Source organism: Heptranchias perlo, chromosome 15 (genome assembly GCF_035084215.1).
Source record: "Heptranchias perlo isolate sHepPer1 chromosome 15, sHepPer1.hap1, whole genome shotgun sequence".
In the NCBI taxonomy this organism is placed as follows: domain Eukaryota; kingdom Metazoa; phylum Chordata; class Chondrichthyes; order Hexanchiformes; family Hexanchidae; genus Heptranchias; species Heptranchias perlo.
The window spans coordinates 7,651,183-7,664,344 of NC_090339.1; the positions used below are offsets into that span (position 1 = coordinate 7,651,183).

Here is a 13,162-nt window from a genome sequence, read left to right on the forward strand (position 1 = left end):
AGGTAAACAGTATAATACAGAAGATAAAGAAAAAGAAAGAAATCGCTATGGATGTAATACAGTCTTACACTTAACGGGATGGAAGAAACGGACACATCGAGGGAAAATTCTAAAATCACAATTTTAGCAATCCCCTTTAACCCCCACCCTTAGACCGATGCTAGGTTGTCTTGTGGCGGCCAGAAAATTAATGCTCACCGGTGAAACAGATGAAAAGGCCTGGCCTCCTGCTGATGCCGTCGACATGTGTTTGCGAGGTTTACTGGATGGCCTTCCTTCTTGGTTGCTAGCAAGCAGCAGGACCCCGGCCACCAGGCGAAGAGAGAAGAGAGAGAGAGATACTGGGCAAGCCCCAGTTATAGTCTCCCTATAATGGGTTATTCCATTGTCCGATTTGGGCTGAAAACGTAAGACAAAAGGGGTCCCAATCTCTGGCCCATTTACATAATGGCCGTTTCCTGTACTGATCTGTTCCATAACTGCTTTACCATTGTTCCGAATGTTCCTTGATGGTCTAACTTTTGTCCTGGAATTTCTCCTGCTTGAATTTTGATGTGCAGGCCGGCAATGTTGTTGGCTTGCCTCAGGGCTTGAATGCAACTGCATTGTTTAAAGAAACCTGTCTGAAACACGAAGCCTGCCATGTGTCTGACCGCAGCCATTTTGAAAGACCTTGGATTTTTAAAAACACAATCACACCAGGGTTTCTTTAATAACTCCAATAAATCTTCGGCGGGGGGGGAACATGTGAAATTTTGCGAATCCCTTCAGGCTGTCCCCCCTACCAGTACCAACTGTTGCTCACAAGCTCACTGTCTAACCCATGCGGAGTGCCAATGTCCAAGCTGGTGTTTGGGAGGGATGGAATGGGTGACGGTGCCTCCTCAGGAGGATTGTCGTCCTCTGAGGTGTCTTCTTCATGAAGCTCTTGCTGCTGAGAAGGACATAGAGAAAAGGAAAAAGGGAAAAGAGTTAGGATGTCACTGAGAGGATGGACAATAGCAGGAGACAGTCTTCAGGAGGCAGCTTGAAGTTGGTGAAGCTTACTGAATATTTGCTGAGATGAATGAAGGGTTACAAGTAATATGCAAACACCCTGCTGAGATAAGCCAGCAGCCTTGCCTTCCTGATGCTCAAAGCTTTTCCTGGGCCACTAATTGAGGGCTTCGTGCATCGTTTGGGTGAGGGCTTTTACTTTGATACTCCTCCCCTGCCCTTGCTCCTCTCCCTGACATTATGTACAGTCTTGTACTGAGAAATAGAGGGTGAGAGTCAGTGAATGTCTGTTGAAAAGGAAAGTGGAGATGTGTAATACTTGTGCATACAGTACATCTGCTGAGAGCTGGAGAGGAAGCAAGGTGGAATGAAGATGGGAGGTGATAAATGTAAAGTCAAGTGTGAGGAATGTGGGGTGAGGAAGGAGTGATGGGAGGAGTTGGTGGTTGTACGAGTGCTAATATGTAGTGTGAAGAGAGCAAAGGAAGAGATGAGTGTGTTTGGAATGAGAAAGAGAGGTGTTGCAGTGTGCCCTTGGGATTGTATGCTAAAAGATGTGATGGAGGGGAGGGAATTGTTGGGAGTGGTGGGGGTGACAGGAGTGTTGTCAGGTGTTGCTGAGAGAAATGGAGAGATGAATAGCTGAACTCACCCGTGCTGCTCTTGGGAGGTGATTGGACTAATTCCTACATTCAACCCAGGTCTGGGGATAATGCTGCTGGCACTGACCGTCTCAGCCACCTCCGCTCAAGCCTGCTGGGTAGTCACCCTGGGGATGGTCCTTAGGGTGCTGGGGAACAGTACTCGTTGCCCAGACTTCCTCCACGAGGACCTCCAATGAGGTATCTGAACACTGGGGTTAGCCCTGCGATTCATTCTCCTTATGATCCTTCTTCCAGCAGTGTAATCAGCAAATCTGGCATAGGACATTCCAAAGAGTCTTTATGCCACTTGGTAGTAAGAATCCTTCTCCTGACGTCTGACGTACTACGGGGAGAAGTGTCATCGATGGTGTTAACCTTGGATCCCCGGAGCCACCAAGTCTGAAACTTCAGTCATTGACCCCACTGGGAAAGAAAGAATGACTGTGTCTTCAGGCCGCACACGTTTCTACACACAAACCAATCCTGAAACCTTCTCATCTTCTCAAATCTTTTTATTGGAGCAATAATGAAGTAATTATGAGCGAAGGCAGCCCCACATTTGATTACAAGTACCACTTGTATATGGAAGGAATGATAACCTTTCCTATTTAGACAGTTAAATATATTGTGTACGCTGACTTGTGTCCAATCCAATGGTGCCTTTGACATGATTGGAAACCCAACCATGGCACAAAAGTGAGTTCCCAGTTGTTGTTGCCCAGTTCCAGTGGAGAATATGTATTCACACCTCCTGTTAAGTGCTGGGCAGCAGTGACCTTTTGTATGAACTTCAACATGGTTGACCACGTACATAGAACAACAATAAATTACATTTATATCGTACTTTTAATTATAAAAATGTCCAAAGGGCTTCACAGAGGCATAATTAAACAAAAATGGTTGCCAGCCAAAGAAGGAGATATTAAGAGGTGTGACCAAAAGTTTGGTGTAAGTGGTGGGCTTTCATGAGAGTTTTAAATGAGGAGAGGCAGGAGAAGTGTCAGAGGGGTTTAAGGATGGAATTCCAGAGGATGGGATCTAGATGGCTGAAAACATGGTCACCAATGATGGGCATGGGAGTGAGGGATGCACCAGAGGCCAGAGTCAGAGGAATGGATAGTTCTGGAGGATTGTAGGGCTGAAGCAGGTTATATAGATAAGGAGAGTCACAGCTGTGAAGGGATTTAAACACATGGATGAGAATTTTAAAGTGGAGGCATTGTGGGGACCAGGAGCCAATGAAGGTCAGCGAGGCCAGGAGTGATGGTTGACTGGGACTTTGTCTGGACTAGGATACGGGCTGCAGAGTTTTGATGAGCTGAAGTTTATAGCAATTGGACAATGGAAGGGTGGCCAGAACAGCATTGGAATAGTCAACTCTGGAGGTGATAAATGTAATTGTGAGGGTTTCAGCAGCAGATGGGCTGAAGCAAGGGTGGAGAAGGGTGATGCTACGACCGCTGTCTTTGTGATGGAGAGGATATGGGATAGAAAGGTCAGCTTGGGATTGTTCGCTCAGCCCCGAGTTACTTACCCACCCTGGAGGCACCAGGATCCCACCATCTGCTCAAGGACTCTTGTCCAAAACCAGCAGGGTCCTTCTTTACACATGCACATGATGTCCCAATGATGTTGTTGGGACCAGACTGAAATTATAACTCAGGCTGAAGCAGGGAAGCTGTTGTAGTTTTCCCGCATGGCCAACCTGGGACAGAAGTGGATCAGCCCCAGTAAAGGCCAAAAAAAAGTACATTTTTCAAATTTCATTTGTCAAGTGAGGAAATGCAGGAATGCTCCTCTGAGCTCGACAAGGACAGCTTAGGCCTCCCATGCCACATGCTGCCCCCTTCCTGAACATGAGTCCCCTGTGAGATGCCCCCAGACCCCAATCCCACACCGACCTTGTGTTTATGGGCATTCTCTGGGCCGGATGATTTCCGCTGGATCCCGTCAAATTCCTGCCCACTCCAGGCGGGATGGTTGGTGGGTGGGATTTAAATGAGGCCTGTCCGTTAAAATTACTCAGCTCTCATTTAGCCACGGGTTAGGCTGGAAATGAACTCGTCAACGTGGCTTCCCGTTGTGAACTCACTGGCAGTTAAAATCCAGGCCTCCAGTGCAGTAGGGGGCCATATGGCCCATTGCACCTTGCTGTGCTAACTCTTCAACCGTTACTGTCTATTCTCTTTCCTTTTCTCTGTCCGTTCCCCTTTTACATTCTGATGATCACATTTTTTTTTGTTCATGGGATGTGCGTCGCTGGCGAGGCCAGCATTTATTGCCCATCCCTAATTGCCCTTGAGAAGGTGGTGGTGAGCCGCCTTCTTGAACCACTGCAGTCCGTGTGGTGAAGGTTCTCCCACAGTGCTGTTAGGAAGGGAGTTCCAGGATTTTGACCCAGCGACGATGAAGGAACGGCGATATATTTTCAAGTCGGGATGGTGTGTGACTTGGAGGGAAATGTGCAGGTGGTGTTGTTCCCATGTGCCTGCTGCTCTTGTCCTTTTTGGCGGTGGAGGTTACGGGTTTGAGAGGTGCTGTCGAAGAAGTCTTGATGATTTGCTGCAGTGCATCCTGTAGATGGTATACACTGCAGCCACATTGCGCTGGTGGCGAAGGGAGTGATTGTTTAGGGTGCTGGATGGGGTGCCAATCAAGCGGGCTGCTTTGTCCTGGATGGTGTCGAGCTTATTGAGTGTTGTTGGAGCTGCACTCATCCAGGCAAGTGGAGAGCATTCCATAACACTCCTGACTTGTGCCTTGTAGATGGTGGAATGGCTTTGGGGAGTCAGAAGGTGAGTCACTCGCCGCAGAATACCCAGCCTCTGACCTGCTCTTTTAGCCACAGTATTTATATGACTGGTCCAGTTAAGTTTCTGGTCATTGGTGACCCCCAGCATGTTGATAGTGGGGGTTTAGGCGATGGTAATGCCGTTGAATGTCAAGGGGAGGTGGTTAGATTCTCTCTTGTTGGAGATGGTCTTTGCCTCACACTTGTCTGGTGCGAATGTTACTCTCCACTTATCAACCCAAGCCTGGATGTTGTCCAGGTCTTGTTGCATACGGGCTCGGACTGCTTCATTTTCTGAGGGGTTGGAATGGAACTGAACCCTGTGCAATCAAATACTTATCCAGTTCCCTTTTAAATGATATTATTGTAGTCACTGCCTCAATAGCAAATTGCTCTGAAGCATTCCATGTTTTAATAACTTTCTGTGTGAAAAAATTCTTCTCACTTGCCCCTTCATTCATCTAATGATAATCCTGACTCTACACCCTCTTGTTATCAATTAGCCAAACAGTAGAAACAATCTTTCATTATTTACCTTCTCGAAACCTTTCAGAATATTCAAAATAATTATTGACCCCGCAAACCTTCTCTGATCCAACAATAAAGCCCCAATATTTTGATCCTTCCTCCAAAACTATAACCTCATATTTCTATTATAATTCTAATGAATCTTCACTTTTCTCTATCCATGGCATAATATTGGAGTGCCCAGAACTGCACACAATGCTCCATCTGTCGCTTGACCAATATCTTGTACAAATTTAACATCACTTCCTTGTTCTTATTTATAAATATTCCAGGATCACTACTAGATTCAGAGTATCTTTCCTACGTGAAGGTTAACACCTACTGTGAATGCTTCATTTCAAATTTTAGAAATTCTGTTTATTGTGGTCTGTATTTTTCACGAGTGCTTTTCGGTTATCAGTGGTTTATGCATTTTAAGGAACAAGTCCTGGAATTTGGGCCGTTCTTAACACCAGTCAGCACCACAATGATCTCCTTTTACTAATCACCTCTCAGACATATTGATCAACCTCTGTGGCCTCTTGTGAAGAGAGAGGCAACATAATCCCTCATTGATCGTCCCATTAAAAACCTGTCACAGGATGAGAAATTTTATTCTGGAGCAGATTCAGAGAAATTCCCACTTCCCTGGGCAGACAGAGTTTGTAAGTTTACACATATGATGCTGACAAAAACACTGTTCTGTAATAAAGCTTCTCAAACCACAGGAGTGGCCATTAATGTCATATTAACCCGAATATAATAAATCACATTTTATATATAAAACTAATTTATTTTATTTCTTCAGTCCTCTTGTTTCTCTGATATATTTTGGAGTTGGGAGTGGAATTTTAAAAATTGCCATTTGAACAGTTAAAAACCAGCTCCAAAGGCCAGTTTTTCATCTCCTGGAAAAAGAGGATTATAACAGTAATCCTGACCTCTGTTATACCCAATTAAATCTCTTTATTAAACACACAATTCATCATCACATATTAGGTTAGCAATTATTGTTGGTGATATTAGTGAATGAACATTTAACATATTCAGATCACATTCCTCTTTCAGCTATTTTAATGGAGACATTAATTTGTTAATTTTAAAGGGTTAATATCTCCACTAATAGAGCAGATAGAGGAGCTTCATATGAACTTGTTAATCTTCTGTCCGCTAATATTACCAACAGTAATTTCTAGCTGATAATGTTAAGGACAGTTGGTTCCAAAACCCCTTGAGCACGAATAGTGCAGCTGCCCTGCACATCCTGTGTGTCTGACTACAAACCCCACAGGTGCAACTAAATTGACATCAGTCTGTCAATTTGCATTGGATACACGACCATTTGGAACAGATTGTCTCTGTGTAATTCAAGCGAAACCAAATTTTTAAACTGTAATTTAAAAGTTTAAAATTAACTAAAACAGTCCAAGGATTACCTTTAGGTTTCTGGCATTAGAAAATATTGTCTCATTTTTTAGCAAATACATGCAGAGTTTTGCTTTGCCTGAGCTTCTGATTGTTGCAGGTGCACTTGGTGCTGTCCCCTTTAAAAGTGCAGCTTTTGTCAAACCTGTGGACACAGTCCCACAGGACTTTGGTGCTGAGTGTTCTGAAACTAATGCAAATAATGCAACTGAATTGACAACAGTCTGTCAATTTGCATTGGATATATGACCATCTGTCATTGGAACGCTTAGTCTGTAAATTAAATTATTAACAGCAGAAATACTCTGAGAACTTGGGTATCACTAGATCCTGAGTAAACAGAGCGAGACGACATTTTAAGGGACTGGCTTCTGGCTGTGGAAGAGTCATTGCTTGGTGTGGAACTGAATCATCCTTAACCAGAGTCCCGGAGCAGGACGAAGTTCAAAGCGTTTTGGACAAAAGTTTCCTCCTCAAGGTTTAAATCCAACCCCTGAGCAAGTGAAAGAATCGTTCATCATTGTCCAAAAATGGACCAGAGAGAATTGACTTCATCTGGGTTCTCACAGAATGACCACCAAACACACCCTCCAGAGGTGACGGTGAGAATTTTATCAAAATTTGACAGTAATCTCATGTAAAACCCTGAGAGGTGCAGATTCGGAGATTTTGGTTGTTGTGATTTTCAGAGGCTCTCTGTGGGGTTCAGGGTGTTTCCAAACGACCAACCAGTTGGGGCTAAATGGAGAACAACACAGTGTTTCTGGAGTGGGTGAAAACTACTTTTTCTTGAGTTCTAATCTGACAAAGTCTAACTTCTGAGTGGGCCATTTCCTCTCTTTCCCCCAGGCTGCCACCAATGAACATGTGGGTGAAAGGGACGAGAATGTGGAGCGAGGCAACTGGTCTTCGAAGACTGACTACTTGCTCTCAATGATCGGCTGTGCTGTGGGTCTGGGCAATGTCTGGCGATTCCCTTACCTGGCTTACAGAAATGGAGGAGGTACTGTAGTGAAATCCAAAATACAGGGGAGAGAAAGCAGAAATAAAGGGAACAATTCATTGATTTATGAAGAATATTAAATTCAATGAACCAGAGAACCCTTTCTTGTACTCGATAAGTAATACAGGATTGAACATTGCTGATATAAGGAGCGATGAATTGAATCTCAAAGCTTTAAACTGTTGGCTATTTGTAAAATCTTTTTTCTTGGGATGTGGGTGATGTTGACAAGGTGATATTTATTGCCTGTCCCTAGTTGCTCTGAGAGCATTAAGAGATGCTGGAGTCATGTGTCGGTCAGACCAGGTCGGGGTGGCAGTGACCTTTTTCAGCTGAGGATAAATGGGTATGTGCCTTTAAAGCACTGCTTGTGGGCCAGGAGGAGCAGGAGTGTTTCCCCCCAGTCAGTGAACCAGTTGGGTTTTTACAACACTCCACCAGCTCTTATTGTCATTTTTTGCTCCAGCCCACAGGTTCCCAGATTTATTAATTTCAATTTCACAATTTGTCTTGATGGGATTTGAACTGGTGAGCTGTAGGTTCCTAGCCCAGTACCAGAAACACTACACTTAAAGATCATCACCAAGATTAGCTGGAGAAGAGGGAATGAATAAAGAAATTATTCCACCTGTCTCTTCCAGAGTAAAACCCACAAACTCAGGGAATATCCAGGAGTAAAATTTATATTTCTAGAAAGACTGACACTGATCAAACCCTTTTAAATAAATGTGGTTCTAGTTAAGAGTGAGATACCAAATAGATGGTATTTTAAAACCAAAATGAATGAGCCTTGGCAGGTGTGTAAAATTGATGATTTATTACTTTTGAATATCTTTTGACGTATTAATGATATTGATGTTTGTTAGGCTGAGAGCAATCTGGCGATAATGATGGGAATTTGGACTCATGACCCCTTCCTGTCGTTACTGATCATTTTTATTATGAACCCTGTAAAAGGGGCAGGTGCAGGAAACACTGGCCTGGACTTCCACCAGCAATTTCATTGGGGGCAAAATTAATGGCAATGGGTCCCGCTCAAAATAAACTCCAGGGAAAGGTCCAACACAGACATCATGGTTTGATCGAAAAATATTGAGGAAATTCAGGGCTGTGGTGTATTTTAATGTTATAATCATGGGGTAAATTTTAATTGGGAGCCGGGAAGATGGCGGGGGATATTTTCTGCCGGGAATTTTTCTTTAGGTTTCCCGCCCGACAGGCCGTCCAGATTGACAGGCTGGTTGTCAGTCGGATGGGAGTACAGCCAGGGGGCACATGCCAGCAGGTAAGTCTGAGATGGGTGCGGGTGTTGGGGTTGGGGGTCATCGGGGGGGGTGGTTGGGAGTCGTTGGGGGGTGTTGGTCGTCGTCGGGAGGGGTCGGTCGTCATAGGGGGAGGGGTCGGTCATCGTCGGGGGGTTGTTCGACGTCGGGGAGGTCTTCGGGGAGGTCATTGTGGGGGATGACAATCGTCGTCGGGGTGGGGGGGAAGGTCGTCGTCGGGGGGGATCGGTTGCCTTTGGGAAGGGTCGCCAGGGGGAGGGGGTGGAGGTCATCGTCATCCGGGGGTGGGGGGTGGTTGATGGTTATAAGGGAGGGTCCGTTATTCGGGGGGTCATCAGGGGCTCGGTCATCGGGGGCTCGGAGATTGTAGGGGGAGGTTGCAGATCGTGGCGGGTGTCGGAAATCATGGAGGGGCTCGCAGGTCGTGGGGGGTTTGGAGATCTTTGGGGGGTCGGAGATCGTGGGGGGGTCGGAGGTCGTGGGGGTTTGAAGATTGTGTGGCGTGTCGGACATGGTGGAGGGTTGGTCGGCCGATTGTGTGTGTGGGATCGCGGAAGGTAAGCATGTTAGGCTGGGGGGAAACACTCCTGCTCCTCCCGCCCACAAGCAGTGCAATAAAGGCACTACCCATTTATCTGGGCCTTCTCACTCCCTCTTACGTGGCATGAATTAGAAGGCCCGGGAGTCCTGGTCCCCAGGAGTTAAAAATAAAAAACCTGTCAAAATGGAGACCCGCAGCCTCCTTAAAAGATTTTACTGACCCACCCGCCTCCTGAGAGCGGATTGGTCGCCGGCCCCACCATCCACCTCCTGTTAAAACCAGAAATGGGCGGGTTGGGGTCGGGTTTTAGTTTATTACAATTTTTACCTTCCCACCTGCCCCCAACCCACCCGTTTGTGGGGTTAAAATTTACCCCCTTGTCTTTCTGCTCTGTCAAAGTCTGTAGTTTTGACAGTAATGACTGATCCTCCATTTCCTGGAGCAAAATCAATGCAAGAACTTTCTGCTGGGAGCACAGATTGTATTTTCACCCTCTGCACCGACCCCATAATGAATTGCCTGTAAACTACTTGACTGTGCTGAAATAGAGCATTTACTTTATGCCAGGTGCCATTTGATTCTCTCAAGTACAATGAACTGTGGTGTTGGGAGTAATGCAATCGGATAAGAGTCTGTATGTCCATTGTGACTGTTTTGTTTTGTATTCAGATGCTGAGTAAACTTGCAATCTGCAGTCACACTGTTCTGTCAATGACAATATTAAGTTCCTGTGTTAATGTGAAATGGACTGTTTAGTTGTTTAACATCCACTCCAAAACTGCATGAATAAACCTGGTCACTCTAACATCCAAACAATCTTTTTCAGCTTTCCTTTACTATTTTTTCCAGGTGCATTTCTTATTCCCTACACACTCATGCTGGCACTCGCTGGGATGCCAACGTTTTTCTTGGAATCTTCCTTTGGGCAGTTTGCCAGCCTCGGACCTGTTGCAGTGTGGAAAGCCGTGCCAATGCTGCAAGGTTAGTGTTTATTGAGCAACACAAGCTCGGCAATAGTTTAAATGAGTAATAGTGTTTAATTCATATTAATATACTGGTTATATTTTCCTTATCAGTTGGTGGTTTAAACCAGCCTTACTGAAGTACTGTTTACAATCTGATCTGTTGTACACTTTTACAAAGACAGAGACAGACAGTGAAGAGGCAGACACAGCGAGTGAAATGTTTTCTTTCCTCATTCTGAATTTAATCAGATATTAGACCCAATACCTGGAGAACTCTCTATCTGTCATTCAGTAATTAACACTGATGTTGGTTTCATGTTTCAATTTTCTAAAAATGATGTCAATTAATTGAGATTGTGTTAATTTTTTCATTTCATTTCGATGCAGCAACTGGGGGCTCATCAGATCATTGAAAGGGATTTAAGGATGTGGATAAATACTTTCCATTGATTATAAAGTGGAGGAGGGAATTCAGTCTCTCCTGGTGCAATGGTGTGTCTCTGGAATGAAAAGCATGATGAAAAATGAAAACAAATTGAGAGAGTTATGAGAGAATGAATGGGAGCTGGTGTACTGCTTAGAATTAAAAAATAAACTGAATCATGTGTATAGCTCAACAGTGCAGCTTGTCCTGAGCAACAGTGAGGGCACTAGAGCTGTCCCCGTGTCCTTCGACTAAGGAGGAAAACATCAGCCAAGGATCCTGTCACTGATTGCCAACTCCCGCTAAAGAGAACACGTGTGGGTTATGGACATTGGGTGAGGACAGGACTGGGCCCAGCTGGGATGCCCCTCCCGGTTAATAATTAATGATGTTCACTATTTAGGTTATTGGGTGAAGAATGTGCCTTTGGCCAGGAGGCCAGAGGGTGAACAGCACCTGTGGGAACAAACCCCAGAATGAGTTAGACCTTCAGGAAAATGGGGAGGAGTTAACACCTGTAATAAATCTGACCTTGACACCTTGTGGGTGGTGACGAGATTCTTTATTGAGGTGATCAAACCAAGCACAAATTAAGATAATTACAATGCTCAAGTGATTGTTATAAGAATAGAGCAATATTACCCTGTTACCTTCTTGAGTAGAGTCGTAACCCGACTGGTATTCTCTTCTCCTCTGTAGCTTTACCTCTACTACTGACCTCTTACAATCACCTGTACTTACACTCAAGGTCAGGGAAGATAAGGTTGATTGGTTGTTATTGTCAGCTTGATGAATTTAGACTGGAGGGGACAAAGCCGATCAGCCATGAACGGCTTATCTCAACTGGCTAAATTCTTTAAGAGACAGGACATTGTCCAGAGTTGCAGTGACGAAGATTAGGCTGGTCAACCATGAGCAGCTTATCTCAACAAAGCATTATTTCTAAATTCTTTTAAAGACACTACCTTGGACTATAGTAGCTACGCTAAGCACAGGTTATTTCAGCATTTTAGTTTTAACTGTTTCATTGCCAGGCAGCGTAATTAAAATTATATGTACACCATATCTTCATGGGCTCTTGCTCGAATTTTCCTTGACCTGTCCATTCTTGCACACCCAACTTGTGTAATCTACCTTATTCAAGGTTTTTATCTTCTTAATTTTGAGAATTAAAAAATGATAACCTCAATTTCACACTTAATTATTTTCACTAGCACATCTCTCAGTGAGTCAGATGATAAGCTGTTTAATGAGGACAGAGACTTTACACCGTGTAACATGCTCTGTATTATTCTGCTGCATAGAGTTTGTTTAACTTGGCCTTTAAGACCATACTGATTTAAGGGCTGGAAATAGGTACATTCTGAGCTCAGTTGGAGGTTTATTGTTCCTCTGCAGCTGGTTGTGAATTCCTGGCTTTACCACTAGGTCAGAAAACCATGAGGAAATAATTGGCTCTCTTCTTGTCTTTAAATGTTATATTTATCTCTATTGTTCAGCTAATATAACAAAAATGTGACTTCTGAAGTAAGATTGACTGAAAACTTTATATATATCAGCATAACAATTTGCATTAAACTAGTTGGGAATAAAGTACAGCTGAATCCATGTGAAAGAATTTATTTCAAATAAGTAGTTTCGAATCTAAGCTCCTGTTCCACATTGTGTTTTAAGGAGTGGGGATCACTGCGGTCATTGCGATAACACTTGCCGACATTTCCTACTCCTGTATCATCGCCTACGGCCTGTACTATTTGTTTGCTTCCTTCCAATCCCCCCTGCCGTGGACCGACTGCTTCAGTTGGTGGGGTGCAGATGAAACATGCAGCAGGACTCCCAAAGGTACTGTGATAATTTCTATCTGGTAAATTATAGACACCGACTATTCATTTTTCATTCTGTCGGTCTGAATGAGTGAGAAAAATAAACAATACTTTCAGTGGCCATCTTCATTTTGATCGTACGGCAGAAATGCTTGGATAGAATTCAAAAGCAAGAATGATGTTACTGAGTCACTGGGCTTTCAGGATAATCAGTAATAAATCTTTATGAACAAGTTAATTAGTTTAAGGAAACCTGTTGATCTTGCTTATTGGCAAAATTGGTTTAGATATTAAGCAGAGTGGGTCTGGTACAACTTTTAATCAACAGTCCTATTTAGAGAGTGTTACTTCCGTCCTAGCGAATCGTACTAGGTCATCACAGAAAGGTGATGTTATATCTAAAGAAGAGACGGAGCAATTCTGAAGCTTGATTGGTCAATTGAACTGGTTGTGCACTCAGACCAGATGCGAGTTTTGAAGTGTTGGAGTTAAGTACTTCAATGAAACATCCCATAGTCGAGAATATTACCATCTTCATTTTGACGGTACAGCAGAAATGCGTGAACAGAAGTCAGAAGCAAGAATCATGGGCATGATTTTACTGGGGAGCTGGGAAGGGAGCGGGGGGTTGGAATTCCTGACAGGAAACCCGGAACTTGGGGGGGGGGCTCAGTCATTGGGGGGCTGTCCGGAGATCGTGAGGGGGGTCGCTGCAGGTAGGCTTGTTGGGCCTGGGGGAATCACTCCTGCTCCTCCAGGC

The 13,162-nt window shown here is 44.3% G+C and overlaps 1 protein-coding gene across 2 annotated transcripts in view; it reads left to right on the plus strand.

The window, feature by feature from the left end:
- The first annotated feature begins 6,650 nt into the window (after window positions 1-6,650).
- Window positions 6,651-13,162, plus strand: part of LOC137332852 (sodium- and chloride-dependent neutral and basic amino acid transporter B(0+)-like) — a 51,234-nt gene continuing 44,722 nt past the window's right edge. Inside the window, exons 1-4 of one of the 2 annotated variants that reach the window (XM_067996808.1) lie at window positions 6,651-6,965; window positions 7,213-7,366; window positions 10,040-10,171; window positions 12,254-12,421. In XM_067996808.1, the coding sequence (XP_067852909.1) occupies window positions 6,894-6,965; window positions 7,213-7,366; window positions 10,040-10,171; window positions 12,254-12,421 (526 nt within the window). In that variant the 5' untranslated portion in view covers window positions 6,651-6,893. The remainder of the gene's footprint in view (window positions 6,966-7,212; window positions 7,367-10,039; window positions 10,172-12,253; window positions 12,422-13,162) is intronic. The other variant, XM_067996809.1, reaches the window with a different exon arrangement.